The sequence below is a fragment of the Erinaceus europaeus genome, chromosome 12, assembly GCF_950295315.1.
Source record: "Erinaceus europaeus chromosome 12, mEriEur2.1, whole genome shotgun sequence".
In the NCBI taxonomy this organism is placed as follows: domain Eukaryota; kingdom Metazoa; phylum Chordata; class Mammalia; order Eulipotyphla; family Erinaceidae; genus Erinaceus; species Erinaceus europaeus.
The window spans coordinates 80,182,905-80,210,474 of NC_080173.1; the positions used below are offsets into that span (position 1 = coordinate 80,182,905).

Sequence of the window (27,570 nt, forward strand, 5' to 3'; positions counted from 1 at the left end):
AGACTTGAACTTGTATTTGTACAGCCATGATGAGCAGCAGTATTCATGGTGACCAAAAGGTAGAAGCAACAGAGATGGATGAAAAGATGTCTCGTATGCATACAGCTGAGTATTTATTCTTCTTTAAAGAGAACAATTTGATATATACCATGAAAGTATGAAACGTGAAGACATATTAATTAAAAAAAAAAGCCAGTGACAAAAAGATAATGTTTGATTCCACTTAAATGAGGTTTGCATAGTTAAATCCAGAAAAGTACAATAGTGACTGCCAAAGGTCAGGGAAGGGAAGAAACAGAGAGGTAATATTTAGTAGTCAGAGTTGTGGTTACAGAAGATGAAAAAGTTCTGGAGATGGATGGTGATGAAATAAAATGAATATATCTGATGCTACAGAACTGTACATTAAAAGCATAATATATGTATATACATATATCATTAAAAAATTGGAATGAGCCTGTTATAAGTCTCCCTTTCAAGCTTCTTACCTTCTTTAACCACTTATATAGACATTTTTCAGTATTTTGGTATTCACAACATGAGAACAGCTTGTGACCGTAGAATATCCTGAACAAAATGCAATCTAGGCAGGCTTATACTTACTCCTAGATCTTGTGGATCTGATTCTCAAAAATCAAAGACTATCCTCAGCTCTGTCTGTGTACAAATGTGTTAAAAGAAAGAACAATGGGGGCTGGGTGGTAGCACACGGGGTTAAGTGCACATAGTGTAAGCTGCAAGGACCATCCCAGTTACAGCGTCGGCTCCCCACCTGCAAAGGGGTCTCTTTGCAAGCGGTGAAGCAGGTCTGCAGGTGTCTATCTTTCTCCCTATCTTCCTCTTCCTTCCCTTCCCCTCTGAATTTCTCTCTGTCCTATCCCAAAACATTAAAAAAAAAAAAAAAAAAAAAAAGCTGCCAGCAGCAGTGGATTTGTAGTGTAGGCACTGAGACCCAGCGATAACCGTGGATAAAAAAAAAAAAAAAAAAGTACAACAAAGGATCCCTTTGGTTGTTTGTTTATGGGTTAGGGCCCATAAGAAACAGAGTTGACTATTATTTCCAGAAGGGTAAAACTTGCCTTCTATCAAAATGTAAGCCAGTGACAAAGGACCAATTCCAACATTTAACTCTATGTCCATAGTACTTTAATGTTCCCACAGGGAGGATCTTGTTCATATTCTGTAGTTGTGAAAGGCAGAACTGCCTGTTCTTTAATGTTCAATTTAATCCAAGAGCTAGAAAGAATAATCTGGATTCTGGTAAGAATATCTTTTGGGGTCAACTGCCTCAATACTCTTGAACATCAAGGGCCCAACATCCATGCATTGGGACAAATAATGTTTTTCACTGTGTTTATCCAGATCCTCCAAAGTACACAGATCAATTCCCACCTACACGGGGGCAGCTGAGAAGGTTATGCTCCCTTGACTCTTAGATGCTATGGAAATGATCGGATTCAACTCTGATGGTCATCTCGAGATGTTCTTTGTATGGCTTTAACTGTTTTCCAGTTTGACAGAATACAAATCATTAAAGCTCTCTGCCTATATGAAATAAAACACTAAAGCAATAGGCATGTTTTTAGAAGCCACAGATGAGTGTCAGTTGTTGGGGTACTTGGTAGTCAGCATATCCTGAGGTTATAGAATGCCCTTTCTCCTAACTCTCAAGTTTAGATTGCATTTGAGTGTGGTGGAGGATTAAAAAAAAAAAAATCCATAACCCAGCTGTGACACTTCCTTCTACCTCTACCTGTGCATCTGTTTTATACAGTGTGCTGCCTCAAGTAAGATGCGTGAAGCTTCTGTAGATGCTGGGGAACAAGACGGGACAAAAATGCTTCACACCTGGCTCCCAAATTACAGGAACGCTGGACTGAGGCCAACATAAGCTGGCACAGCACCAGCTGAAATGGACATCAATTAAGGAGCCTGTCATCTTTCAAAACGGCGGGGTCTTTTTTTCATTCTGCAATCCACATTGCTCTACAAACCAGCCACAGCACTACTGGTAGAGCTTTCCAGATGGGATCATTTCCCTTAGATTCCACACTTGCAGATTTATTGCAGAACTTGTTTTTAATCCCTCCCTTTATTTTCAAAGCCTGCACGATTATGCCACAGTACAGTTTTATCTTTAATTGAATTTGTTTATCCTTAGTAAAGTGAGAGATGTCTACCTGTACCAACAGAAAACAAAATTTTTAAGTCTGCCTAAGAGATGCTTTGTTTACAAAAAGGCATTCAAATAACTGAGATTAGTGAAGGGTCAGAAATTCTTCTCTGCACACATCATTCCTACTGGGATCAGAAGCCAGAGAGCCCTGACCAGACAGTATTATCCTAGAGAAATGGGCAGATCTCTATGACTAAAAGCAGGCCTCCTCCAACCATCACATGCATCGTTAGTGATCCAGCTCGTGTGGAGAAAGAAAAGAAACTCTGCCAGTGTCTGGTAAGTGGCAAATGCTATTTAAAAACACTTTAAGTGTGTCAGCAATTAGGGGGTGGAAGATAGCTCACCTGCTAAGAGTGAGTACACTACATGGGAATACCTTAAACAGCATGGGTGGTGGCAGGATTCCTTGGATGGTGGAATGGTGCTGGAGTCTCTCAAGAAACAAACAAACGAAATATGAAAAAGCAAACAAGCAAGCAAGCAAGCAAGCAAACAAAACAGCCCATGGAGACTGCTTAGCAGTAGAATCATGTATATGCAAGGTCTTGGTTCACCCTTCAACTTGAAAAAAAAGTGTCAGTAATTTTAAAATGACAAGATTCCACCTAGTATCAATTGGTCCTTGAATTGTGTTGAATGCAGTAGGAACTATTTTCTTCCCTATACCTAATTGGGCTGCCGTGTGGGAAGAATTCCATACAACATCAAAGAGTCCCATGATAAATAAATATCTCATCCACATTTTATGTATGTTCTGAGAATTGAATTCCATTGCCTCGGGGGGCTGCCTGTTGCTGCCAATCTGTTTCTTATGGCAGAATCCTGTGTGGCAGAGCCCTGGCTAGATTCTGCCGATGCTTGTTTGGAAAAGAGTTCAGCTGGAGATGAAAGAGGCTCTTCAAAGTGGGTGACTCCTTGGAGACTATCACTCTAGGGCTTGGAAATGATTACTTATCAAAAATGACTTTAGTCTGGAAGATACTCTGGATAGGGAGATGGTCTGCTCTCTGCAGTGGTCTACTGAAGTTCTCAGAACTAGAGGGGCCTCAGTGAGTTTAGTGGAATGGCATGAAGTGAAGAATCCCCAGTATAAGGCAGAGCCCAGAATCCACATCATAAGTGGGAACAGGTGGGGGGGTGGGGGGAGACGGGTAGGAAGGGGGAGAGGGAGAGAGAAAAGAGAGAGAGAGAGACACAAAGAGAGAGAAGAACAGAGCTGAGCAGAGATATGAGATTAAGACATCTGTCTGCACAGTTCAATATTGGTCCACCCATTATCCCCCTCTTATTTTAAATAAACAATTTCAAAAGGGGTGGTCCTCACATCTTTCTGCTGACTAAGGTCTCAATTTCTTTACTTTCTTCTCTAGTGTTCAGCATTTCATCAGTCAAAACTTAGTCTCTGAAATGAAAAGATAAGCCACAGACTGAGAGAAAATATTTGCAACACATATATATCTGACAAAAGACTTACATTCAGGAAATTTAAAGATCTCTAAAAATCTCAGCAAGAAAACAATTTAAAATCAGAAAAGGGTATGAAGATAGTTCATCAAAGATGTGCAAATGGCAAACAAACACATGAAAAAATGCTCGGCTGTCATTAGCCACCACATAAACACAAATTAAAAGAGGGCTGTGGAGACAGCATAATGGTTATCCAAAAAGTCTTCCACGTCCGAGGCTCAGTGGTTACAGGTTCAGTCCCCGGCACCACTATAAGCCAGAGATGAACAGTGCTCTGGTTTCTCTTTCTGTATCTCTCTTATTGAAATAAGTATTTTAAAAAGTAAAATACAAACAAACAAACAAAATTCAAAGAGGGTGGCGCAATGTATAAAGCATTAGACTCTCAAGCAGGAGGTCCCAAATTCAATCCCTAGAAATGCATGTGCAAGACTAGTGCTCAGCTCTCCCCCACCCCATAAATATTTTTAAAACATGCAGTGAGGGGGGCTCAGTGGTGACTCATTTGGTGTGACATATATATTACCAAGCATGAGGACTTAGGTTCAAGCCCTCTATCCCCACCTGTAGAGAAACTTCATGACCAGTGAGACAGTGCTGCTGATGTCTCTCTTCCTCTCTCCTCCCCACTCCTCACTCCTCTGTCTCTATCAGGAAAGAGGAAAATAAAATAAATAACCACTGGGAACAGTGGGGTTTCTGCATAGGTATGGAACCCCAGCAATAACCCTGGTGACCAAATACAAGCAAACTAAACAAAACAACAATGAGGGCTGGCAAGACAGACCACTGGAACTACACATGCCAGGTCATGCGTGCAGCCCAGGTTCTAGCCCCAGGCACCACAAAGGAGATGCTTAGGTACCAGAGGAAATTTTGCAGTTATGGTCTCTCTCCCTCTCTATCTAGATGAAAAAAACAGTGCAGAGTAGTGAAATCATGCATGCAGCAAGGCTCCAGCTCCACCAAAAAGGGGAAAAAACAAAACAAAACAAAACAAAAAAACACTACAATTAGTTCCCTAGTATAATGACAAAATTGCATTACCATTCTGGTGGGATGTGAGAAAACCAGAATCTTTAAACATTGATGCTGGAATGTACAGTCACCTGGAAAAAGAGTTTGGCAGTTTCTAATAAAGCATACACTTATTAAATGACCCATCCATTCTCCCTAAGTATTTAGCTAAGAGACATGAAAAGTTAAGCTCACATAAAAATCTACACCTAGGGGGCCAGGGAATAGTGCAGCAGGTTAAGCACACATGGTGTAAAGCTCAGGGACCAGTGCAAGGATCCCGGTTCGAGCCCCCATATCCCCACCTGCAGGGAGGTTGTTTCACAAATGGTGAAGCAGGTCTGCAGGTGTCTTTCTCTCCCCCCTCTGTCTTTCCCTCCTCTCTCAATTTCTCTCTGTCCTATTCAACAACAATAGCAATAATAACAAGGGCAACAACAACAACACAAAATCTACACCTAAATGTAGTAGTTCTATCCATAACTGCCACAAACTGAAAATAATCCAAGCGCTCATCAACTGGTGAATGGATCAACAAGATGCAGCATATATAATGGAATACTGTTCTGCAGCAAATAAGTAAATAAATAATAATTCTGATACAGGAGACAACATGAATAAATCTATCTCATATGCATTATAACTTGAGTGTACAAAGTCAGGATGAAAAGCTAATTACAATATAATTTTACTTATGTGACATTCTGGAAAGGCAAAGTCACAGGGATCGAATACAGATCAGAAGCTGTTAGAAAATAGGTCAGAGGTTATTAGGGGCTGGGAATGAGAGGAAGAATTGGTTACATCAGGGAATTTTTTAGGGTGTGATGGGAATGCTTTGTATCTTAATTGTGGCAAATGCATGCCTATCATAGCATAGTGGATAGGTTTTCAATTTTATTAATACCCCTCCATTAAAAACTCCTGGATGACACCCCACCCTGACATTTTCAGACCCCACACCACCCTCCTTCCCTTGGCACGCTGCTCCCATGTGGTGGCCAGCAGCTCAAACCCAGGTCCTCATGCATGGTAAAGTATATGCTTTACTGGTTGAGCTATCTACTGACCCCTGAAATTGAAGAAACGTCATGCCCTTTGCTCCCAAACTTTTCATTGTTGAAGAAAAAAATGCAATCTTCAGTATACAGTTAAAAAAAAAAAAAAAAGATAGCCAGTCAGGTTTTTACCTTTCGTTTCCTGTTTCATTTGGGCAGAGATCTCTATTTCTACATAGAGCAATGTGCTTGCAAGTTTAGAAGTTAAAAGGGAAGTCAGATGTCTTGGCTCACTGGAGAGTTCTTAGCTTGAATGGATTAATGTACATAGAACCTAATAAAAACACATCCTGAAACATATTTTTTAAATAATAAATACATGGTCAGGGAAACAGCTCAACTGGGAGAGCATCACATATGCCTGCCCTGAGGTACTCAGTTCAATTCCTGGTCCCACATGTACCAGAGTAGTGCTCTGTCTTCTTTCTGTCTCTTATACAACTTTCTCTCTCATGAGTCACAAGTAAGATGAATTTCTGGTTTGTTTGTTAAAGTGTCTTTTCTATTCTTAAAAGATTTTTTAGATTTATTTATTTATGAGAAAGATAGGAGAGAGGAAGAACCAGATATCACTCTGGTACATGTGCTGCTGGGTATTGAACTCGAGACCTCATGCTTGAAAGTCCACTGCTTTATCCATCGTGCCACCTCCCAGACGACCTAAATAAGATGAATCTTAAAAATATTTTAAATAGGGAGTCGGGCTGTAGCACAGTGGGTTAAGCGCAGGTGGCGCAAAGCACAAGGACCAGCATGAGGATCCCGGTTCGAACCCCGGCTCCCCACCTGCAGGGGAGTCGCTTCACAGGCGGTGAAGCAGGTCTGCAGGTGTCTATCTTTCTCTCCTCCTCTCTGTCTTCCCCTCCTCTCTCCATTTCTCTCTGTCCTATCCAACAACGACAACAACAATAATAACTACAACAATAAAACAACAAGGGCAGCAAAAGGGAATAAATAAATAAAATAAATATTTAAAAAAAAATTAAATAACAACAACAACAATGTACACGCATGCGCGCGCGCACACACACACACACCTGTCAACCCCTATTTAAAAGTATTCTGTAAGAAATCTGGTTTTCAGTGAATGAGGTTAATAACACCATAAAATGCAGAGACCTGGGGCCAGGTGGTAACATACCTGGTTGAATGCACGTTACAGTGTATAAGGACCCAGGTTCAAGCTCCTGAGTCCCACCTGCAGGGGGAAGCTTCATGAGTGATAAAGCAGGGCTGTAGGTGTCTCTCTCCTTCTCTATCATCCCTTTCCCTTTCTATTTCTGGCTATCTCTATCCAATAAACAGATAGATAATTAAAAAAATACAGAGGCTGGGTAGGAGTGTACTGCACGTGGACCTGGTTCAAGTCCCCTGTATTTGTCTACAGAAGGAAAGCTTCACAGGTAGTGAAGCAGTGCTGCAGGTATCTCTCTCTGTGTCTCTACCAAATAAATTAAAAATATATACATTTAATACATAATTAAAATATATAGTATATATAATCACAACACTAGAGATTGATTTTAGCCTCCTCGTTATCTAGTAATGAGGCAAGGTAGTGGAGTACCTCATTGAGAGCACATATTGCCATGAACAAGGACTGAGGTTCACCCCCTCATTCCCACCTGCAGGGATAGAGGCAGCTTCATTTGCAGTGGAGTAGTGTTGCAGGTGTCTCTCTTTTCTTTTCCTCACACCTCCCTATTTTTCTGTTTCTTTAAGAAAATTTTAAAAATGATAACCAGAGACAATGGAGTCATTGTGCAGGCACTGAAGTCCTGGCAATAACCCTAGTGACAAAATAATAATAATAATTATAGAGGAGGAGGAGGAGAAGAAATTATGGAGATGGGCACCTCCAATGGTATAACATCTTGAGAGGAAAAATACCTCTTTTTTTAAGGTTTTTTTTTAAAATTAATTTATTTATTCCCTTTTGCTGCCCTTGTTGCTTTATTGTTGTAATTAGTATTGTTTTAAAAAAATATTTATTTATTCCCTTTTGTTGCCCTTATTGTATTGTTGTAGTTATTATTGTTGTTATTATTGTCGTTCTTGTTGGATAGGACAGGGAGAAATGGAGAGAGGAGGGGAAGACAGAGAAGGGGAGAGAAAGATAGACACCTGCAGACCTGCTTCACCACTTGTGAAGAGACTCCCCTGCAGGTGGGGAGCTGGGGGCTGGAACCAGGATCCTTACGCCGGTCCTTGCACTTCGTGCCACATGCACTTACCCTGCTGCTCTACCGCCGGACTCCCCTGTAATTATTATTGTTGTCTGTCTTCGTTGTTGGATAGGACAGAGAGAAATGGAGAGAGGAGGGGAAGACAGAGAGAAGAAGAGAAAGATAGACACCTGCAGACCTGCTTCACCACTTGTGAAGCAACTCCCCGGCAGGTGGGGAGCCGAGACTCGAACTGGGATCCTCCCGCCAGTCCTTGCGCTTTGCGCCACTGCCCGACTCCCGGAAAAATACTTATTATAATGAGGCCACAGAACAATAGGGAGTAAGGTCGATAGATAAAGATGTATTTTTTTGCCTCCAAGGTTATCGCTGGACCTCGGTGCCTGCACTACGACTCCACTGTTCCTGGAGGCTGTTTCCCTCCTTTTTTTTTTTTTTTTTTTGGTTTGTTGTTGCCCATGTTACTGTTTTTATTGCTATTGTTGGATAGGATAGAGAGAAACTGAAAGGGGAGAAGACTGAGAGATGGGAAGACAGACACCTGCAGATCTGCTTCACCGCTTGTGAAGTGACCCCCTTGCAGATGTGGAGCCATGGGCTCGAATCAAGGTCCTTGGGCTTCAAGTTATGTGTGAAAGATGTATTTTAATAGGAAATAAAAAGTTGTGGAAATAGTTCAGGGAAGGAAACCTATCCCATTCCTAGTGTACTGGCTTGCCTTTCTATCTCTGATTCACAGCTTAATTCTAGTACTTCTTGGATGCTACAAGTGAGAGAATGGACATGGTATTTGAAGACTGTAACCAAGCTAGAAACTCTTAGCTCCAATCTTCAAAGAGCAAAAGTATGTAAGCATATGCACACTTACAAATGCAGTAAAAGGGTTTTTCATTTAAATGGAGGAAGCTTCCATGTCTACCTCTATAAGCAAAAATATTAATCATCCACCGTCTGGTTTTAATCCACCCACTCCTGATCCTGCATCTGAATGTATTGTTATCAGGGGAAGGCGCATTTCTGCTCAATCTTATTCACCAGCCAAAATATTTGAAAATGTGAAAACCACAGTGTTGAAGTGCCTTCTCAGGGACCCAGAAAACTCTGAGCTGCTGCTTTATATTGTTTTCTTTTTATAAGAGAAGGAAGAGGAGGAGAAAGAGAAGCAAAAGAACGAGAAATGTGAATTTCAGAGGAATCAGGTGGAAAAAAAACCAGTTCAAGTTACAGGCCCTTCATATCTTAGAGTGACACTATCCTCAGGGAAATTAGCACTTTCTCTTCTGTATCTCCTAAATGGGATGCAGCCACACAACCTGACTGACATCAGCCTGTCAGGTACAAGCTTGGGCACCCAGGTGCATCTCTAATGAGCACTTACAAATGAAATGACAAGCCCAAACAGCAAGCCTTTGTCTCCTGTCTCCATTCTTCTGATTTGTGCTTTGCTAGCAGTAAAAGCACAAGGCATTTGTATATGCCCAAGCATGCTCCTCGCACTGCCTTCACTGCCGACCCTCCTCTTCCTTAGGCTCAGCCTCGAAAGGGTCTCCAAGACAGTATATGGGCTTGAGGGCTTCCAAAGTCATTAGTCACTACACTTGCAGTCTCACTCCAAACTGCAAAGGAGGCCACCCGTGACACAAAAACTCTGGCAAGATTAGGGGATAGCAAGAGCAGAAGAAACCACATACGCCAGAGACTCCCAAGAGAACAATGACTAGTGCTGGTAGGGAACAGACTGACAGACAGAGCAGACAGACTCTAACCAGGCCTCGTTCTGTTTTCGATGCAACACAAATGTTTTCCATTAGAGGTTCCCTGCCCCACAAGCACTCATACATGCGGCTATGAAATCCACATACTTCTGCTTTTCTGGCACTCTCTGAACCAGCTAACTCTCCTGTTGCTCAGGAACAGAGCAAAACTCAGCATAAAGAGATTCCTGTGTTCCTAGCACAAATGCAAGGGGAAGAGAAAGAGAGAGAGAGAGATTGAGAGATTGAGATTCAGAGAATGCTTATTAAGTACTACCCAACATTGGTGTGACTGAGGAGGCTAAAGGGAAGAAGAGATAAAAGAACTTTTCTTTCTTCTTTCTTTTTGTCAATAGAGAAGTGAGTACTATATAGTTTTGACACTCACGAGTTGGCTCCTATGCTTCTAGCTTAAAGTTTGGCTTTATTGTCTAGTAAAATCTGCAGCTGATCTTCATCAGGAGGTGTTGGTTGCTTTTAAAAGCAAAACAGGGGAAAAAAAAAAAACCTCAGAAAACTCATTGCAAAGTCTGCTTAATTCTAGTACTAGGGAGTCAGGGAGTGGTGGCTAATTAGTAAACTATTTGTTTTTCAAATACACAGGACCAGTTGAATTTTGTACTTATGAAAAGAAGATTAACTTTCCTTAAACTATCATCATCTATCCTCCTCCCCACCTGTAGAACCTGACCCAGGTTCATTTTAATCTCTTTCATAAAAATGAGAGAGAGAGAGAGAGAGAGATAAAGAAGAAAGTCACAAGTAAGAATTCCAGGGAATTATTAAAAAGAATGAACACTGAAATAAGGAGAAAAGCACACTTTTAAAGTGGCATGTAAGAAATAAAAGGAAACCCCCTGTTCAGGCAGCTCTGGAGTTCCGTAATTGCACAAGCGCAAAGGACAATGTTGTCCCTGCCCCTGCCCCCCCCCCCCCCCCCCCCCGTGCACACGCCTTATTAAGCAACTGCTCAACCTACACTCGTTGTGCAACTGTGACCTTCCAAAGCTTTCTGCTGCACATATGCAAACCACGTTCGCCACTGCATTCTAGCATTAAAAAAAAGTTCTCATTTTTCTTGTTTTTTAATTTTTTTAAATTTTTATTTGATAGAGACAGCCAGAAATTGAGAGGAAGTGGGAGACAGAGAGAGGAGACAGAGAGACACCTGCAGCACTGCTTCACCACTTGTGAAGCTTTCCCCCTGCAGGTGGGGACCAGGGTCTCGAACCCGGGTCCTTGAGCACTGTAACATGTGCACTCAACCAAGTGTGCCACCACCTGGCCCCCAGTTCTCATTTTTCTTTCTCACTTTGGGGGTTTGTTGGGGATATACATGAGCAAAAAAAACAAAACTTTTTTTCCCCCTATTGGTTGATATGCATTGCCTACAAATGAAATTTTACATTATTTCATCTGGTTACTTTTTAGCTTACTGGTTGCTAAGAAATTTAGATTTACTCTCAGACAGCTGACAATCCATTTTTCCTGTCACTGACAATAATGATATCACAAAAAAAATTGTCTACAAAAACATCAAACCTTCAAAAGACTTTGTTCCAAATGGCTGCAATTCTAGAATATTTGGAGCAGTTAAGAAAGGCAGTCCCTACTTTGCAGCCAACATTCCAATAAAAGTGTGGCTATATCTTGTCAATCACAACTTTTTTTAAAAGAGAAATCAAGTTTAACAATCGGCAAAAGCCAGGGTATATACAAAGATGAAACATGCATGATGACAAGGAGACCCAGAGGTTATACAAGAAGAGACAGATCTGACTCTATGAATTTTAAGTTGCACATATGTAAACTATATGAAGATTACAGAACAAGCTATAAACCAGGATAAAATATTCACAACATGTAAAGTAAAATTTAACTATCTACAGTGTTTAAATAAGTCCTACAAGTCAACAGGAATAATAAATGAGCCAATAAAAATGGGCAAAGTCATAAACAAGCAAGCAGAGAGGAAGAAATACAGATAAAAACATACACTCTTTCTTGTAGCAGCAAACAACTGCATATATAAAGTGAGAGATATTTTTAAACCCAGAATATTAGCGGAAATTGGAGACACTGGCAAGAATCACACAATATTTGTGAACAAATGAACAATTATATACAGTTAATGGGAATGTAACTGGTATGATCATTTTTGGATGGCAGTTTGGCAGTATCTATCAGAATAGTAAACATACTATTTTTCAATAAAAAAATTTAAGGGTTATTTATATGAAGAGGGAGAGACAGAAAACCAGAGTGTCACAATATGTTGTACAGTTTCTCTTCTAGAGAAACAGTTCTGTAGGCATATAAAGATTTAAATACAAAGTTCACTTCAGGTTAATTTGTAACAAAAAGTGGACATAGCTAAGTATCACTTAAATGAAGTTGCATAAATTATTATCTATACTAGGCTATACAATGTAACTTGGAAAAGAATGGTAGATTTGTATTACAAATTCCAAGATCCACACCACAAAAATGGTAGAATATATAGTATGTATTTTTATTAGAAAAATAAATATTCTGAGCAAGTGTGTCTGCCAGGATGTTCCCAAACTATTCGTAGCAATGATCTTTGGAAAGGAGAGATCTGTACTTTTATTTTCTATAATTCTATATGATTTTTTAATGTTGTTGCAGAGAACATGGATTACTTTCGTAATTAAAAAGTAAAGACAGTTCTACTTCTGTTTATAACCATGATGGAATAAATGGTACTGAACAAGTCCTCCCACTATAAACAGCTATAAAATATATGAGGCAGTTGTTTTTAGACAGTACAAGACTATGATCCCTGAGAGAAGAGAAACTCACGAAGTAATTCTGTAATCATTCAGTCTTCTGCTTGGAGACAGTATTCCAATCATGATACAGAAAGGAAATTATATGCTGGTCCTGCTGAACTGGGGATGCAGAAAAGAGAATTCAAAGCACCTAAAGGTGCTAGTATCTTCAAGCAAGAAGAGACAGGAACAGTTGTATAGAAAAGAGCATGAGAATCCTCAAGTGAAAAAGAGTGAAGGCTGCCATGCACCAGGTTCAAGCCACCAATTCCCACTTATGCAGGGGAAACTTTGAGTGGTAAAACAGTGCTGCAGGTCTCAGGGTCTTTCTCTCTCTCTCCTCTATCTCGCCCCCCCCTTTACATTTCTCTTTTTTTTTAAAAAAAAAAAAAGGAGGCTGGACTATACATATATACATATATAGGCCAAGACTACCAAACACTAAACAAATTTCAGCTAATATAGGGTTCAGAGTAGAAAAGAGAGATACAAGCATTGCTACAGAAGAGCACTGCCTAGGAGTGGGGGTATCACCAAGTTTCAGCACTACCAGTATGAAGAAATGGGGCTGGGTGCTGGTTCACCTTGTAGAGTTCACACATTACCATGTTCGAGGACTTGCATTCAGGTCCTCAGTCCCTACCTGTAGGAGGAAGTTTCATAAGTGATGGGGAAGTGCTGCTGGTAAGTCCTCCTTCTTTCTGACTACCTCTCCATTTTTCTCACCCTTCATCAAAAATAAAAATAAACAAACAAAAAAATCAGTGGCTGTGGGAATGTTGGGAGTCATGCAGGCACTGAACCCTGTTTACAATCCTAGTGAAAAACTTTTTTTAAAAAATTAAAAATAAATGCTTATCACCTTACTAGTATTTCCTGACAGTCATCAAATATCATAGTAATTCCCTACTTAATATTACTGCTGCTTACAGAAACTGCAACTTTAAGTAAAGCAATGTAACAAGAACAGGTCCTGAACAACTGTTTTGCTCTGTTTCAGCTAGAATTATTTTTCTCATGAATTTTATAATGAAATGACTTTGAACAAAATGTCAATATTCATATGCAGAGAGGTAAACATACTTACATCACTGATTTTTAGGCATTCAATGCAGCAGTTAATCCCATCAGCCAAGATAGAATCATTGGGAGTTGGGTGGTAGCGCAGTGGGTTAAGTGCATGTGACGCAAAGCACAAGGACCGGCGTAAGGATCCCGATTCAAGCCCCGGGCTTCCCACCTGTAAGGAAGTAGCTTCACAGGTGGTGAAGCAGGTCTGCAGGTGTCTTTCTCATCCCCTCTCTGTCTTCCCCAACAACGACGACGACACCAACAATAGCAACAATAATAAACAATAAGGGCAACAAAAAGGAAGATAAATAATTAATTAATTAAAAAAAAAAAGAATCACTGTTCATCTCTAAGCAATCCTGACTGCTGGTTTGCAGTACAGGTTGCTCTCTTGATTTTCTAGCCCTCAAAAGTAACACTGCCCCTATTTTCCAGGTTTCTTTGCCATGGGCAATATGTATGGATTCATACATAAAATCATACATAAAATCAGCGGTTCTTAAATCATGCAACCCAAGTCATCAGTACGACCATAAAACTTAATATAAATTTAACTTTTTATTCTTGCTTTATTCACATTCAGAAAAATCTCCAATGTTCTTTCCTAGCCATGCCATGGGTTAGGAAATACCTATGTAGGTACAATAGGCTAAACCCACAGGTTTAAGTGGGAGAACAAATTTGATCTAAGTTGCCATTCATGTGTAAGGTCAAAATAAGAACAATTTAAAAACAGACATTATTAAAGTAGTTGTCAAGAATGTCCCCATGTCCCATGATGCCTCCTCTTATCTTCTGCTTTTATTGCTATGGCTGTGGTGTACCAGAATAGTGCCCAAAATAGTAGTCATTTCTATTAAAGTGGAAACATGTCATCCATTTCCATAAACCCCCTTAGAATCACTGCCAGATGGACAGAATAACTGGAAGCAGGTCATTAAAAGTCAATTTAAACATCTCCTTCCTAAGAAAACAACTTAAGGGAGTCAGGCGGTAGCACAGCAGGTTAAACGCGCATGTGGCGCAAAGCGCAAGGACCAGCATGAAGATCCCGGTTCGAGCCCCCGGCTCCCCACCTGCAGGAGGAGTCACTTCACAGGCGGTGAAGCAGGTCTGCAGGTGTCTGTCTTTCTCTCCCCTCTCTGTCTTCCCCTTCACTCTCCATCTCTCTGTCCTACCCAACAACGACAACATCAATAACAACAACAATAACTACAACAATAAAACAAGGGCAACAAAAGGGAATAAATTATACTAAAAAAAAAAAAAGAAATCTTAAAAAAAAAACTAAAAAATTTTCCACTTTATTTGATGTTAATACGTAGCTATTAGTCGATTTTTATAACATGTACGCTTAACCACATGTGCCGCCATCAGGCTCCTATTAGTTGATTTTTGTATACTCACTATATCTAGTACATTTGCTATTATATATATATGTGTATATATATCAATAGTCCATTTATATTTTCTAAGTAGATATCTACTACTGCTGTAACAACCAAAATATTTAGAATACTAAAATTATACAATTTATCAATTTTTATATTTTGTTATTTATGAAATGGAAATCATGACAAGTCTATAGGATAAGAGGGTACAATTCCACACAATTCCCCACCACCACAACTCCATATCCCATCCCCTCCCTTGACAGCTTTCCTATTCCTTAACCCTCTGGGAGTATGGACCCAGGGTCATTATGGGGTGCAGAAGGTAGAGGGTCTGGCTTCTGTAATTGCTTCCCCCATTTTATAGGTTTGGAAGTCGAGTCATACAAAATTATGATGTTGATAGGACTGTTTCCCCACCTCCCAAAATAACAGTTTTTATTTAGGCTTGAGAGGTAACATACTGGCTAGAGTGTTGGACTTAAAAGCATGAGGTCTCAAATTTGATCCCTGGCATCACATGTGCTGGAGTGATAAGAGTTCTCTTGTTCTTTCGTACTCTTGTGATAATAAATAAATCTTTTAAAAAGTTCTTGCTTTTAGGGTAACCTTGATTTACAAGCCTATAAATGCCTTAGAAGTACAATTTCTCACCTTAAAATGTGTTGCCCTACCCTCACCCCCACCCAAACACCAGTATCTCTTTATCACAGTGCACTGGACCATTCCCTCTTTTCGGCAAACCACACCCCCTCCACATCTTCTTTGTTAACCTAAGTTCTGCAGTTTGAGTTCATGGTCTTCACTGGGTTTTACTTGTCTTCCTTGCTTTGTTTGTTGATCCCCTATGGATAAGGTCATTCTATAATTTCATTTTATATAAATCACTTTAGTACAAAAAAGTAGGTCTGGTTTAGTAATAATTTCTTTAGTTACTGATTGCTGAAAAGCTCTTATCTCTCCTCAAACCTGACAACCCAGCAGGAGATAGGGTTGTGTTATTATTGCAGGGTCTATGGGAAGATCAGTTTCTTGCCTTTTCCACTATTTAGAAGTCACCAGTTTTCTTAACTATTGATCCCTTCTCCCTCTTCAAAGCCAACTTCTTCAAATCTCTCCTAGTCCCTACTCCTTACCCCTTTCTTTCTGACCTCTGATTCCATGATCACATTTCCTCTTCCTTTAAAACATTAACAAAAGGGGGGAAATACCTCAACAATCCTCTACAATTCATAGAGTTCTACACATTTGTCTCTACTGGTCTCTCACTGAACTGAAGGCTTCACACACATGAACACTAACACTGTCACCTCCCCAGCACCCCTGCATTCCTTCCCTCTCCTATTTTGCTTGGGACATGTATGCCCCTTTATTTCACAAGTGGTGGAGCAGGCTGTGCAAGTGTTTCTCTCTCAGTCTCTACCATACAAACAAACAAACAAACAAACAAAAAACCCAAAAAAAAAAGGAAAAAGAAAAGAAAGGAAAAAATGGCCACTGAAAGCAGTAGATTCATTATGTAGGTGCTGCGTCCCAGAGATAACTCTGGTGGCAAAATAAAAAAATAAGGGAGTCGGGCTGTAGCACAGCGGGTTAAGCGCAGGTGGCGCAAAGCACAAGGACCGGCAGAAGGATCCCGGTTCGAACCCCGGCTCCTCACCTGCAGGGGAGTCGCTTCACAAGCGGTGAAGCAGGTCTGCAGGTGTCTATCTTTCTCTCCAACTCTCTGTCTTCCCCTCCTCTCTCCATTTCTCTCTGTCCTATCCAACAGCAATAATAACTACAACAATAAAACAACAGGGCAACAAAAGGGAATAAATAAAATAAATATTACAAAAATAAATAAATAAATAAATAATAAAATAAATAAAACAAAGACACACATAAAGGATGTGAATAGAAGGCACCCAGAAATATAGAGGTTACAAGGTAAGATAATAACATAGGAACAAATAACGCAATAGATTAAAAAAAAAAAGACTGACTTAGAAACAGTGAAGAGTAAAATCAGCACTACAGAGCTGAGAATCAACCATCCAGATGAAAGACTTGAAAAGTTCTCAGAGACCGGGGGGATGGATCGACCTGCCAATGCCCATGTCCAATAGCAAAGCAATTACAGAAGCCAGAACTCTTATCTTTTCCACCCCAAACATAATTTTGATCCATATTCCCAGTGGGGGAGAAGTGATAGGAGGAAGAGGAAAAGAGGGCTCTGAACTCCAGTTCCATCTGGGCCTGCAGAAAGAGGAGGAAAAAGGGACAGACATTTGGATGTAGTAGTAGGGTTATGTGTGGCTTGGAAGAAAAGAGAGAATGGGACCTGGAAGAAAAAGGGGCAAGTATGTACAAATGTAGACAGATAGTCTTAGAGATGACAGTTAACCCATGTCTGCAACCTTAGGAGAAGTGCTGTGGCTTACAATGGAGGGACTGGGGATTCAGAACTCTGCTGGTGGGAACAGTATGGAATTTTACCCCTGTTGAGATGTAATTTTGTAAATCAATACTAAATTACTATTAAAGTTTAAAAAAGTTCTCAGAGAATGCAAAAATAAAGCCAGAGATTAGGAAAATAACAGAAAAAATACAGGGTCATAAAATAGTTCACTCAGGTTGGGTTTGAGCCCTAGTACCACATGAGAGCACCACAGAACAAGGTTTGAAAACTTGGATACCAGGGCATCTGCACCCCTCCTCCTCAATTTTCCCCTCTCTCTCCCCACTTCCCCTGATCTCTGAAAAAAAATAAAGAAAAAAAGAAAACTCTGTCCTGGAGTGATGAAATTATACATATGTGACACCTCAGCACCACACACACAAAAGGGTAAAAGACTGGCGATCCAACATGTTAGGAGGAAAGTAATGAAAAAAATAATATTAGCAATCAAGGATATGTTAGATAAAAACCTTTCTGGTCCAAAGACAGAATTGGGTCTTCATATTAAAATAAAAGAACATGCATCAGCCGGCAAGTTGGCTTAGTGGGTAGAACACTTTTGACTTTTGACAGTTCATTTGTTTTCACTGGGAGCTTGATTCCTCACCAGGAGCTTGGAAACTGTTGACCTGGTTGAGGGAGATCATCTGCTCTCTCATCACTATGAGCTTTTGATCCTGAGGATGGACAAGAAGTGAAAGTGCAAGGGGGCTCCTGAGTCAAGCTTTGGCACTGCATAGGACCTACTTAAATACTGGTTTCTCTCTCTCATACACACACACACAGATAGACACACACATACACACACAGAGACAGACATAGACACACACACAGAAACACAGAAACACACTCACTCACTCACGCACTCAGATAAACACATCTCTTAAAAGATGAGGGTGTTGTTGAAAATTAAAGTATAGAGCAAGGTAACTTAAATAATCCTCATACAATTTGATATTCAAGGTTTAAAAAATATTAAGTTGAGGTCTGGGAGGTAGGCACAGTGGGTTAAGCGCATGTGGCGCAAATCACAAGGACAGGCGTAAGGATCCCACTTTGAACCCTTGGCTCCCCACCTGCAGGGAGGTTGCCTCACGAGCAGTGAAGCAGGCCTGCAGGTGTCTATCTTTCTCTCCCCCTCTGTCTTCCCCTCCTCTCTTGATTTCTCTCTGCCCTATCCAACAACAACAATAGTAATAACAATAATAGTAACCACAACAATGATAAACAACAAGGGCAACAAAAGGGAAAATATTGGCCTTCAGGAGCAATGGATTCATAATGCAGGCACCAAGCCCCAGCAATAACCCTGAAGGCAAAAAAAAAAAAAAAAAGTATTCAGTTACCAATGTTGAACAAAGCAACAAAAGTTTACCTAACAAAGAAAAAAAATCTGATTTTCCTCCATTTTTTCCTTAACCATACTATGAAATAATATCTATAGTTTTCTTTTTCTTTTTCTTCTTCTTTTTTTTTTTTTTGCCTCCAGGGTTATCGCTGGGGCTTGGTGCCTGCACTATGACTCCACTGCTCCTGGAGGCTATTTTTTCTCTTTTGTTGCCCTTGTTGTTTATTGTTGGGTTGTTCTATTATTATTATTGTTGTCATTGCTGCTGTACTTGTTGAATAGGACAGAGAGAAATGAAGAGAGGAGGGGGAGAGAGAAAGATAGACACCTGCAGACCTACTTCACCGCTTGTGAAGCGACTCCGTGAAGGTGGGGAGCTAGGAGCTGGAACTGGGATCCTTACGCTGGTCCTTGCGCTTTGTGCCATGTGCGCTGAACCCCCTGTGCTATTGCCCGGCCCCCAATACCTATAGTTTTAAGAGTAGGGAGAAGCTGGTCTAAGTGAAATTGTCATTTATTTGAATAAGTAAGACAAGAATAATTTCAAAACACATATGCTCAAAAAGTAATCATGAAAAGTGTCCTTGATATAATATTGTTAAATGAACAAAGCAAAGGAAATGGATGCCACATTATCTGTGTTATGACATATGATACATGTACATACATGTCTATGTATGTATGAATATGTTTCAATGGGCACAAGATGTATAGAAGATAAATATAAAGTTAACAGTGATTTATACAGACAGTATTTTTGCCTTTACATATTATGTGAGCTGTTTGATACTTTTGCGTAAGTATTACAAAAATCATCTTGATTTTTGAAAATCAATCATATTCTCCTTGCTGTTAAAGAAAACCCCTCAGGGAGCCCGGTAGTGGCGCAGCAGGTTAAGCGCACGTGGCGCAAAGTGTGAGGGCCGGCCTGAGGAACCCGGTTCGAGCCCCCGGCTCTCCACCTGCAGGGGAGTCACTTCACAGGCGGTGAAGCAGGTGTCTGTCTTTCTCTCCCCCTCTCTGTCTTCCCTTCCTCTCTCCATTTCTCTCTGTCCTATCCAACGACGACAACAACAATAATAACTACAACAATAAAACAAGGGCAATAAAAGGGAATAAATAAAATGTAAAAAAAAAAAAAAAACCCTCAATGTTCCTTATAAACAGATGAATCACAATAAAAAAAAGAATGAAAGTCATAGAGTAAAAATACTGATGATAAGCATTGAGAATGATATTAAAATTAACTTTAGAGGGCAAAGAAATAGCTCAGCAAGAAGGGAAAATGCTTTACACCTTGTGTGAGCCCCTGGGTCAATATCCAACATCACAGGGAAGCACCATGAACTTCAAAGGAAATGCTGTGATTGGTGGAGAGGCGCTTTGTGTATGTGAATGTACATGTTTCTCCCTCTAAATATGTAGAGCTGGGAAAAAAATTGGGCTGGGGAAGCTGTTAGCTAGCATCGGGCATGCAAGAGGCCCTTATATGATTCCCCAGCAGCACATTTAAAAAATTAATTTTAGGGGAGTCAAGCGGTAGTGCAATGGGTTAAGTGCAGGTGGTACAAAGCAGAAGGACTGGCATAAGGATCCCGGTCCAAGTCCCCAGCTCCCCATCTGCAGAGGAGTTGCATCACAGGCGGTGAAGCAGGTCTGCAGGTGTCTATTGTTCTCTCCCCCTCTGTCCTCCCCTCCTCTCTCCATTTCTCTCTGTCCTATCCAACAATGACATCAATAACAACAACAATAATAACTACAACAAGGGCAACAAAAGGGAATAAACAAATATTTTAAAAAGAAAAGTATTTCAAAAAATTAGACATAATGGAACAGACATAAAAATGGGATTTCAAAAAATTAATTTTAGGAGATGGTTCACCAAGTTGAGCATGTACTTTACCATGTACATGGGTTCAAGCTCTGGCCCCACATGAGAGTTCCATGAAAATCATCAGAGGCACTCTAAGGATGGTGGAGCAAGGCTGAGATCTTTCACCTTTCTGTGCCAAAGACGGATAAAAGTTAAAGAAGTCATTTATCCATATGGAAAAAACAAAGAATGATCAGGTTTGGGTGAGAAATTCATGAGTTGAGATATTATATTTGAAATACCTTGAAGTGGAGACCTATCGTACGCTCAATGAGCTGTAACTGCCTGGGCAAGTCTGTGAATCAGGCTAAGGGAATAGACTGCTGGCTCATGAACCTATGTTCTTCTCTGGGCAGATCATATACTTAGAAAATATATCAAATCTCCCGATTCGAGCCCCTGGCTCCCCACCTGCAGGGAAGTCACTTCACAGGCGGTGAAGCAGGTCTGCAGGTGTATCTTTCTCTCCTCCTGTTTTCCCCTCCTCTCTCCATTTCTCTGTCCTATCCAACAATGACGACATCAATAACAACAACAATAACAACTATAACAACAATAAAAAAAACAAGGGCAACAAAAGAGAGTAAATAAATAAATATTAAAAACAAAATTGGGAGTCATATTTAACGTGCTATTTGTAATCAGCCTGCTGTATACACTTAATTTGAGGGAAAGAATGCTGGAAACTGAAACAAGAATCTCCATGTAAAGCATGCACTCTACTGTTGAGTACATCCTAGCCGTACTTATGTTTTTAATGTCTTCTTACATGGAATATATATATATTTTTTTTACCAGAGCACTTCTCAGCTCTGGTTTATGGTGGTGCAGGGATTAAACCTGGTACTTTGGAGCCTCAGGCACGAGAGTCTCTTTGCATAACCATTATTGTATCTATCTTCCACAGAATAATTTTTTTGAACTTTTTAAAAATTTTATTTATTCCCTTTGATGCTCTTGTTGTTTTATTGTTGTTGTTATTGATGTCACTGTTGTTGAATAGGACAGAGAGAAATGAAGAGAGATGGGAAGACAGAGAGGGGGAAAGAAAGATAGACATCTGCAGACCTGCTTCACCGCTTGTGAAGCAACTCCCCTGCAGGTGGGGAGCCTGGGGCTCGAACCGGGATCGTTACGGCACCACATGCCACATGCGCTTAACCCGCTGCGCTACCGCCCAACTCCCCCGCAGAATAATTTTATATAGTCAGTTACTATGCTCTTATGTGTCAAGTTTTCTTTAGCCAGTTTTGCCTTATTGAACCAAAAACTGCGTATGTTCTCTTTGGATGCATTTCAGTAAGTAGATAAAAGTTCGTGACACTGATATATCAAGAGCCCATATACTGTATTTAATGATCTTCAGAACATGAGGAACTCTCCTCTCCAAGTGGAATATTCATTTTATGCTTTTCCAATGAAAATTTGGAACGAAATCCTATTCTAGTCTCAGAAGGGGATAATAATGAGAAGTTGTTATGTGTGAGGCTGGAGACAGCTAAACAGAGTTTACACTTTGTGCAAGATGTTCAGTTAGAACTGCTTTAAAATAAATAAAAAGTTTTTTTTTAAAAAAAATAAAATGTATTAAATCATCTACTGTTATATATGTTTGTGTGTACCCTATTACAGATACCATATGCTGTGAGGAAAGCACCAAGAGCTGGGGAGAAGGCAGGGCTGAGAAGTTTGAAATTAGGTAAAATTCCTCTCTTCTTTTGCATTATAAGACAATTAACCCAATAGCTAACTCCTAAAAACATACACAAACGTCAAGAACCACCTTATGATCAGTACTAGTATCCTCTGGATCCATGGTTGTTTTTTTTTTAATTTTTTAATATTTATTTATTTATTTCCCCTTTTGTTGCCTTTGTTGCTTTTTATTGTTGTTGTAGTTATTATTGTTGATGTCGTCATTGTTGGATAGGACAGAGAGAAACAGAGAGAGATAGGGAAGACAGAGAGGGGGAGAGTAAGACACCTGTAGACCTGCTTCACCACCTGTGAAGTGACTCCCCTGCAGGTGGGGAGCCGGGGGCTCTAACCGGGATCCTTACACCAGTCCTTGCACTTTGTACCGCATGCACTTAACCCGTTGTGCTGCCGCCTGACTCCCCCAAATTTATTTTTAAAAATGTGTGTGTATTCTAGAAGTTAAATGGATATATGTAATTAGAAAAATAACATCTTAATATGTAATTTTAAAAAGTAATATTACCCTGGGTAGAGGAACTATGGCTGAATTTTGCTTTTATTTGTCTACAATTAATATTTCCTCTTTTCTATTAAGAAAAGCTTATAAGTTTTTATATTGAATATGAAACCTCTCATATTTGTAGTTTATGTTTAGAATTTAGTTTTTACTATGTGACTTCAAAAAAGGAAAGAAAGAGACAGAAAGAAAGAAAGAAAGAAAGAAAGGAAGGAAGGAAGGAAGGAAGGAAGGAAAAAGACATACCTATGTCTCTCTCTATACTTCCTTTAGGTCAAAAGGCTTTCTCCTGAGAAGCCATTTGTGAACTCTTCCCCATAGGCCTCTTCCCTCAGGGGATATGATACTAATAACACTGCAGAGAGGTCAGTCACAGGGTTCCCTGGCTCAGTACAAGAGACTCTACTCCCAGGGTCTGAGGATGCTACTTCCCCATCCTAGCTGCAAAGCATGAGAATGTGAAGTAGAAAGAACTGCCCTACTCTCTGCACCTGGCCAAAGACCCAACTGTTAAACAGAGGCTAAGAGTTCTACAGTCCCCACCAAGGCAACAGGCAAAGGATTTTGTTTTCTATAAACAGACAAGAAAAAAAAAGTTCAGGTTAAAGCACATCCTTAGAGGATGAAAAATAGAAGCCAGGCAGTGGGGAATGCTTCATATTCCTAAAAGCTTTTTTTGTAAGTTAACACATGGTGTTTGCTTCTCTCTAGTCACCCATTTATCACTCTCCTCCTTAGAGAAGGGAAAAAGCCCTGGCTGTTTTCCTAGTGCAGAGTTTTGTGGCTGGGGAAAGGAGGCATGGGGGAGGAAGGAGGGTGCTTTAAGCATGATGCAAACCATTTGGAGTTGAGTGAGAGCACTGCCAACACAAGCTGCACTATTTAAACAAGTGAGGAAATGATCGTATATACAACATGCCAGCGAGCACACACACACACCAAAGGAAGTCTTGAGGTTTTTTTTTTTTTTCTTCTTTTTTTTTTTTTCCTAGGACACAGAGCTGGATGTCAGCGGCTAAAAGGTCGATATTTTCCCTTAACACCCTTCTCAATGACTTAATCATGTTCCGTTTGCACAGAAAACTTCCCAAGAATAAAAAGGTCTGGAGAATTAAGAGGAGGGGTGAATGGGAAGGGATGTTTGGCCTGGGGCTGACCTTATCCGAGGTTTTCTCCACGTAGCAAGGGTCCTGAGGGGCAGCCAGCAAAGGGACAAAGCCCGAGAGAAGCCGATCCTCTTCCAGGATAAGAAGGGTGAGGTCATCGTCCGGGTCCTTGTACAGTGGCACCTCAGACTGATTCACCGCAGTCAATATGTTACAGAAATCAGCCAGCATCGACCACACATCCACAGCAACCCTGTGAGAAACAAGGTAAGCAAAGAAGAGTAGCTCTAAAGAGGGACTGCTTACAGTATCCTAAGCACTTATAAGTAGGGAAGTGCTGGTGGCAAAGGCTGTCCACAGCAGGCATCAGCCAGGAAATCTTATTACCCTTGAAAACTAGAATAACAAAATTGTTCTTATGGCAGCAATCTCATGTGTGCGTGTGCATGTCTGTGTCCATCTACACCAGGTTAAAACTGACTAGGGGGAATTTTTAATTCCAACCAGAGAAGAAAAAGAATTTAGAGAATCAGTTGCCTAATGCAGCTCCTGTCACCTTTCCAGACAGTGTGCATGAGACACTTACTCAAACACTCTAGACACACAATGTCTGAGGCAGCTCCCAGAATTCCCCCCACTCCCCTCCATCCAAGTATATGCCACATAGAGAGCAATAGAGTGCCAACCTCCCTTGCTCCCACACAGCCAGAAAGCCAAGTTACACCACACCACTGAATCATGTGCTTTCCCCCCATACTGCCTCAGAAGTCTCTTCCTATGTATCAGCAATCAAAACCAATCAGACATAAACCCCCCAAAAACACTGTTCCTTGCCTAGTAAGATTCTCCCAGGAAGGTAAAGATTCCCATGTATTTTAGAAAATGAACCACTATCAGTATTGTCTTGACTGATCATACTCGTTCTCCTTTCCTTCACTTGTGGAAAGTTAGATAAAGCGATGATCCATGGTTCTGGTTTGAATGGGACTGTCACAGTTCTAGTACTGAAAGTTCCATGATCCCAGAACAAACTGAGATAGTTGGCCATCCTAAGTGGACATCTCCAGGTTGTGGCTGAACCTGCGAATAAACCTCGTAGATGCAACATCTGGCTCTCCCCAGCTCAAACTTCAGGGCAGATTTATAAAAAGAAGGCTCATTTTTCTGTCATCATCATTTGCCAAAAGTCTATTTGGCTTTGGTGGGTACTAAGGTCTCTTAAAGTGTTCCTTTTGCCTGCCCAGCACATAGTTCAAATAGTGAAAGTGTAATCAGATCCAGGGTCTACCAAGTCTACAGACTTGGCTTTCTTCTCCAGAGGAACATCTAGCTATGTAGTTTGGAATGTGGAGTTGTACTACAAAAGGAGTGAGATGCACAGGAGAATGGCAAGGAAGAGTAAAAGCAAAGAGAGCTATAGGAATGAGCTACATTCTGGAATCTCCCCAGAAGAGTTACTGCGTATGAGCCAAATCTGCTAGGGCAGGGCCTCAGAACTAAGCAATTTGTTTCTCCTGGAGACTAGGAACCTTTGGGAGATGGCAGAAAAGAGGGCATTCTACGGACATGCCACTGACGTGTGTTGAGGGAGAAAGGGGATAGAGGTGTGAGGACTCCTTGGCTGGATCCAGGTGAAAAGAGCCTGTACTGGCTTATTTACTGTAATCACTGCACTAGGAAAAGGCAATGAAATGAAACATCTTGTTTTCAAGAGTGTCTTGGGAACCAGGCAGAACACAGCACCATTAATCACACAACAGCACATAATCAACACACGTGTACAGCAGAAGTACCTCGCCTCACAGGTTTTGCCCAAGAAAAAAGCATATGTTTTTTAGAGAATCACCAGAGGGACAGAGGGACAAGAGTTTTCTAAAGTCTCTTTCTGCACAGACACCAGCAACCAGACTCATTCACAAAGCTCCATCTTTTGGCTCAGTCCAGTTTGGCTGTCAGAAATGTTTAAATATGGAAAAAAATAAACAGTTGCAACACGTTTCTGTGCAGAGATCTGCTTGAGCCCCTTTGTGATGTAATGGGAAACGCAGCATTCAGGCTACCAGCTGTAGAATAAACAGAACTTTGAGGGTTAAAAGGAACTGAACTTTCCACGACCCCATCTGCAGAGAAGAAAATAATAAGAGGAATGATGCACTGCCCCACAGCTCTGATAGTTTATCCTCTAGTCCCGGCTGCAGAGACAAGCACCGGATGTGATAGGGCTGCTCAGGGCCGCCTCCGAGGTTAGTGCTGCCCATGGGAGACACACAGGGAGGCTCTTCCAGCTCCCCGCTTCCTCCCCCAGTGCCCTGCTAGCCACTTGAGCCCACTGCCTGAGTCTGATCCCACAGCGCTGGTGAATTCTGGCCAACAGGCACTGCTTGGCTGAAGAGCTGCAATTTGGAAAATAAACAGGAAAGACGACAGTGAGAAGGAAGAAGGTGAAAAGTCTCCCAGCTGAATTCTTGGCTTGGGGGTCTTGTTGGTTCTGTGCAGGTCAAGGATGTTGCAGGTCATAACTGTGGGTAGGGGAGTGTGGGCAGCATCATCCCCAGCCAGGGAGAGGCGGCAGAAAATTACCCACAGTGGGAGGCCCCACATCCCTCTCTCATCCTCCCACCCCTACCATCTTGGATCCAAGATGAAGAAATATGTGGTACCATGTGGTTCTCATTACCATGCTCTCCTGTCCCTCAAGGCTCAGATAAACCAAAACTGACTCCTCCCAGAGATTTCTGGCCACCATGAGGGACCCCTGCCCACATCTGCCATTTGCCTATTACCACCCACCTTGTGCCAAGACCTTAAGACTCACTCCAAAAATGAAGTAGATGAAAAAGTTCCTAACCTAGTATTGATTTATAAGACAGCAGCTAGTGCCAAAGGACATAGGAAGTGTCCCGAATTCCCAATTCAGAAAAATAAAGCAGTCCAAGTAGCAAGCTAGGCTAAGCTGAACTTAGACAATATACAAAGTGTTGGGACCAGGCAGTGGCACACCTAGTTAAGTGCACAAGGACCTGGGTTCAAGCCCCTGGTCCCCACCTGTAGGGGGAAAGTTTCATGAGTGAAGCTGGGATGTAGGCATCTCTCTGTCTCTCTTCCTTTCTTTCTTCCACTCCCCTCTCAATTTCTCTGTTTCTATTCAATAACAAACAAATAAATAAAAACTTAAAAAAGAGAATATACAAAGTGTTTCAATAAAAGTCATTTCTGTTATGATCTATTCAGACTGCTGTTGTATTTGATTGATTTGATTCTGATGAGCTACTTTCCACTGGTATCTCAGTGGGATTTGCCCATGCTCACTTCACATTTTGTCATCTCCACTGAGCACGGTGGACGTGAACACAGCTGACTAGATATCCAGGGGTTACATGGTGACTTTCTTTGGAGAATGAGAGATTGGGCAGTTAGGAAATTAAAAGAAAGAAGTACTTTCAGAAACTAGGAGAGATAACTCAAATGCATAGTAAGATATCTGCAAAAGGATGAAACAATTCCGAGAACTTGGGCAACATAACCTAGCTTAGCCCAGTGGGGCCTCTAGGTGAAGAGTTCTGTTCTGTGGGTGAGCATGGGGTTTCCTGTCTGGCTAGAAGGGAACAAGCTTAGTTTTTTGCTCTAGTTCCTATTCCAGCAATAAATACCTATCAACTTTTAAAATGGCTTC

The 27,570-nt window shown here is 40.9% G+C and overlaps 1 protein-coding gene across 5 annotated transcripts in view; it reads right to left on the reverse strand.

The window, feature by feature from the left end:
- SMG6 (SMG6 nonsense mediated mRNA decay factor) overlaps positions 1 to 27,570 on the reverse strand; it is a 291,344-nt gene that overhangs the window by 103,128 nt on the left and 160,646 nt on the right. For all 5 annotated transcript variants that reach the window (XM_007520393.3, XM_060204127.1, XM_060204129.1 and 2 more), the window contains one exon: positions 23,949 to 24,150. In XM_007520393.3, coding sequence (XP_007520455.1) covers positions 23,949 to 24,150 — 202 coding nt within the window. The remainder of the gene's footprint in view (positions 1 to 23,948; positions 24,151 to 27,570) is intronic.